The 4,178-nt window shown below is 53.8% G+C and overlaps 1 protein-coding gene across 1 annotated transcript; it reads left to right on the forward strand.

The window, feature by feature from the left end:
* The first annotated feature begins 576 nt into the window (after positions 1-576).
* Positions 577-3,883, forward strand: CD209 (CD209 molecule). Its single transcript, XM_040240550.1, has 8 exons — positions 577-695; positions 845-919; positions 1,035-1,124; positions 1,388-1,477; positions 1,748-1,825; positions 2,060-2,211; positions 2,689-2,801; positions 3,417-3,883. Exons 1-8 carry the CDS (start codon positions 656-658, stop codon positions 3,556-3,558), a joined length of 780 nt encoding a protein of 259 aa, XP_040096484.1. The 5' UTR covers positions 577-655; the 3' UTR covers positions 3,559-3,883.
* The last annotated feature ends 295 nt before the right edge of the window (positions 3,884-4,178 follow it).

The raw sequence follows: 4,178 nt of genomic DNA on the forward strand, positions 1-4,178 counted from the left end.
TCATAATTACAATGTGAAGCAGGATCGATATCATCCAGTCACTAAGTCCTGTCCAACTCTTTGTTATCCCGTGAACTGTAGCACTCCAGGCTTCCCTGTCCTTCACTCCCTCCCAGACTTTGCTCAAACTCATGACCACTGAGTCAATGATGCCCTGCAACCATCTCCTCCTCTGTCACCCCCTTTTCCTGCCCTCAGTCTTTCCCAGCATCAGGGTCTTTCCCAGTGAGTCAGTTCTTTGCATCAGGTGTCCAGAGTGTTAGAGCTTCAGCTTCAGCATCAGTCCTTCCAAGGCATATTCAGGGTCAGTTTCCTTTAGGCAGGCTAATTGTCCCATTTCACAGGTGAAGGAACCGAGGCTCTGGAAACGTGAGGCTGAAGGTACTGGAGTTGGACAGGGGTTGGAATAGTGCTTCTGGCTGCATAGTTGACTGCCCGGCCTCTGCCCTGCCCTAAGTGACCCCTCCTTAGTTGTGTCAGCCGCTTCATGTGTCCCCAGATTTTTCTGAGAGGAAGTCTTATCCCTATAGTGTTCCTCATTCTTCGTGAGTTGAGAAAGAACAGGTCTGAGGAGGGGCTACAGAGGGAAATACATGAGGTTATAAAAACCATAGTCCAGACAAGAGTTGGGAAGAGGAACAGAAAGGGGAGAAGGATGGCAGAGATGCATGAACACAAGGAGCCAGATGACTCTGGTGAGGCTGGGCCCCCAGTCTAGGGTGATAGTGGGGATGACAGGGCCCCAGGGTCCTGATGGTGCTGGGGCCTGGCAGCCAGCTTGCAACTCTGAGCGCAGGGCTCAGCAGACTTCCAAGTTCAAGTGCGTGTGCTCTGTTCTGTCCAGAGGAGGAGACATTTGGGGGCCAGAGTCTGGCTGAGAGACGCCCTCGGCTGCTACACAGTTTGAGGAGCTTGCCAGGTACGGGAGCGCTTGGTTCAGGAGCAGGCAGCTGGGGGGAACGGGGGCGGGTAGGGGTGGAGTGGGGGCAGAGTCTGCCCCCAGCCCCGAGCCCCACCATCTGCTGGTCCTGCAGAGTGTCTGACCTGGGCCCCTCTGCTTCTCCTGCTGCTCGTCTTCATCTCACTGGGCTTCCTCACGCTCCAGCTGACCACTCTGGTTCAAGGTGAGTGAGCATCTCGGGGCTTAGGGTCCTCGGTCCCTTTGGCTTTTCTCTCTGGGATGGTCTTTGCCCTTTTCCACAGTCCCTAGACCTACTAGGGCTGGGTCGTGCGGGCTCTCTGTCACCTTCTGTGTGACCATGGGCCAGTAACTCTCGCTCTCTGTTTCCTCATATGAAAGGTAGTTCATCCTCCCCGTGGGGAGACCTTGAAAGCAGATTTGGCTCAGGATCAGTGCTTAAACGGGGAATTCTCTGCTCCGTTGTAGTTTCCAGGATTCGGTGTCTGCAGAGAGATTCAGGAGACCGTGAGAACAACAGCCTGGATAAGTGGCTGGACACCAGGTTCCGGAGTCTGAGTAGGGAGGGGGCTCTGGGGCTGCATGGCTGTGGACAAGCCACCACTGCCAGGGGTGGAGGAGAGAGGGCAGGAGCTGGGGAGGGGACTGGACCCCTGCAAGAGGTCCTGGGGGACTGGCGATGTCGGGCAAGTCACTCTCTAAGCCTCAGTTTTCTCGTCTGTATGATGGGCTCTCCGGGTCACCTGACATCCACACATTATGTTCTCATGGGGCCCTCTGCACCACATACACAGTAGGTGCTTAATAATTGACGTCCTCTCCCTCCAGCTGAAGTTGCACAGAAGCAGATGCAATCAAACCTGGAGGAGATCCTACAGCGCCTGACCCGGATGAATGCCACCATGGGTAAGGGAACCACACCAAGGTCAAGAGGAAGTCACAGGATGGTGGGTGGGGGCTGGGCCACACCTGCTGCAGCTGCCAGGCTGAGGAGGGCAGAGCAGAGCTGGGGTGTTCCTCATGGGTTTCTTGAGGAACTGAGCTGACAGCTGAAGAGAAGGGGCCTAGCCCTGGGTTCCGAAGATCTGGAGCCTAGGAGCCAAGCAACCTCTCTGTCCCAACTCCGCCCCTCTTGCCCAGCTGGCCTGTGCCATCCTTGTCCTCAGAATTGGGAGTTCTTCGGCGGAAGCTGCTACTTCTTCTCCTGGACCCAGAGTGACTGGAGATCTGCCGTCTCTGCCTGTCTGCTTATGGGGGCCCACCTAGTTATCATCGACAGTAATGAGGAGGAGGTGGGCTGGGCAAGGTCCCCCAAGAGGCTGGGCCATATTGCCAGGTCAAGAAAGAACCTTCTGCCTCCGCACTCTGAGAGATGGGCAGTTGGGGGTGTGGCAGGGGGATGAGAGGTGAGATACAATCAGGGAAGGCTTCTTGAAGGAGGAATCATAATGGACTCAGGAAGGTCACGTGAGAGAAGAACATGGATGAGAGGAGCCCATGTATGGATACGAAGGGAATTCAGAGTGCCCTTGAGGCCGTATACAATGCAAGTTAACTGAGACACAAGACATATCCACATATGTATTACATTAACACACATCCACAGCCTCCATGCACATGTTAACACATACAACTTGAGTAGGGCCTCTAGGCTAGACTGTGAGAAGAACGTCTGTGGGAGGCAGGGGACCATGGAGATGTGGGCAGACATGGGATGTGTGGCGTTCAGGGATCTTCCTCCTGATACCCCTCTCCCCACCCACCCGCAGAAATTCCTGAACTTTTGGTATGCCAGAAATAATAAACCCACCTGGATCGGCCTCAGTGACCACCACAGTGAGGGTTCCTGGCGGTGGGTGGATGACAGTCCTGTCCAACTCAGGTAACCTCCCAGTGACAATGGCCCAGGAGAGGTGGGCAGGAACTCCAAACCAAGGGTGCTCAAACTCTGGACTGGAAAGCACCACCTGAGAAGCTTGGTGAAGATGCAGAATCCTGCCTTCATCCAAGGGTAGGGGGTAGGAGCTGGGTGGGAGTCTGATTCTATACATCTAGGTACAGGCCCAGGAATCTGCATTTAATTCTGTGTTAGTGTCATCACTCAATCGTGTCAGGCCCTTTGCAAACCCATGGACTGTAGCCCACCAGGCTCCCCTGTCCATGGAATTCTCCAGGCGAGAGTACTGGAATGGGTACCCATTTTCTTCTCCAGGGAATCTTTCCAACCCCAGGGATCAAACCTGGGTCTCCCACATTGCAGGTAGAGTCTTTACTATCTGAGCCACCAGGGAAGCCCTGGTGGGCTTTAACTTTCCCAGAACTGATTCTGGTGGATGTGGTGTTTGAACTCACATTTCAAAAACCCTGCCTCCGAATTCCTCACCAACCTCTGGCTGGTATTGGCAATTTGCTGTCAAAGTCCAGGGACCGGCCCCTCCAAAATTGGGGGTGGGCCCTGGGTGGAGTAGGGGTCTCATTGCGCTGCTACGGTTCACAGCTTCTGGAAAAAAGGGGAGCCCAACAACCACGGAGATGAGGACTGTGTGGAACTGCACAACGATGGCTGGAATGATGGCAGATGTGTTACAGAAAACCCCTGGATCTGTGAGAAGCCCTCGGCTCCCTGCCCAGACCTCTGAGTGCTGCTGCCTCCACCATCCCACCTCTCCCCGCCCAGCCCAGCCCCGCCCCGCCCCGCCCCCGATCCCGCCCCGTTCCTGATCCCGCCCCGTTAGCAGAGATCAGCCAACTGGAACATCCACTCCGAGGGTTCCTCTTGGGCCCCACCCCTTTCTGTTTTCCCCTTTGGTGAATGCCCACCCCTTTACTATTCAGAAGACTTTGATATCCTCTAAGACCAATCTCTCCACAAGCTATAGACCATTTTTCTTCATCTGTCGATAGGCTCAGCTCCCCACTCTGTCCCACCATGATATTCCCCTAATAAAGTCATACCTTGCATTATGTGTCCCACTGAACTTATTTTTGTTCCTTTGCCACTATTTGAGTTACTGTAGTTTGATAATCTGTTTGATGCACCAGAGGACATTGTCTTTTTCAATACCCTTTTCTCTTTTTTTTGTGTAGTTGATTTCCCAGATACCGTTTTGTTTTGTTTTTTGACTGCATCACATAGCGTGTGAGATCTTAGTTTCCTGACCAGGGATGGAACCTGTATTTCCCTCCCCCTGCATTGGAAGCATGGAGTCTTAACCACTGGACCGCCAGGGAAGTCCCCCAGATACAGTTTTTATTTAAT

The sequence above is a fragment of the Oryx dammah genome, unplaced genomic scaffold (genome assembly GCF_014754425.2).
Source record: "Oryx dammah isolate SB20612 unplaced genomic scaffold, SCBI_Odam_1.1 HiC_scaffold_5, whole genome shotgun sequence".
NCBI lineage: Eukaryota > Metazoa > Chordata > Mammalia > Artiodactyla > Bovidae > Oryx > Oryx dammah.

What these genes read in the sequence shown, in the direction of transcription:
- CD209 (XM_040240550.1), top strand. Translation starts at nt 656, where the DNA reads ATGGCAGAGATGCATGAACACAAGGAGCCAGATGACTCTG. An exon ending in CAAGGAGCCAGATGACTCTG is followed by an intron (nt 696 to 844) that starts GTGAGGCTGGGC and finishes TGTTCTGTCCAG; the next exon opens with AGGAGGAGACATTTGGGGGC. An exon ending in GCTGACCACTCTGGTTCAAG is followed by an intron (nt 1,125 to 1,387) that starts GTGAGTGAGCAT and finishes GCTCCGTTGTAG; the next exon opens with TTTCCAGGATTCGGTGTCTG.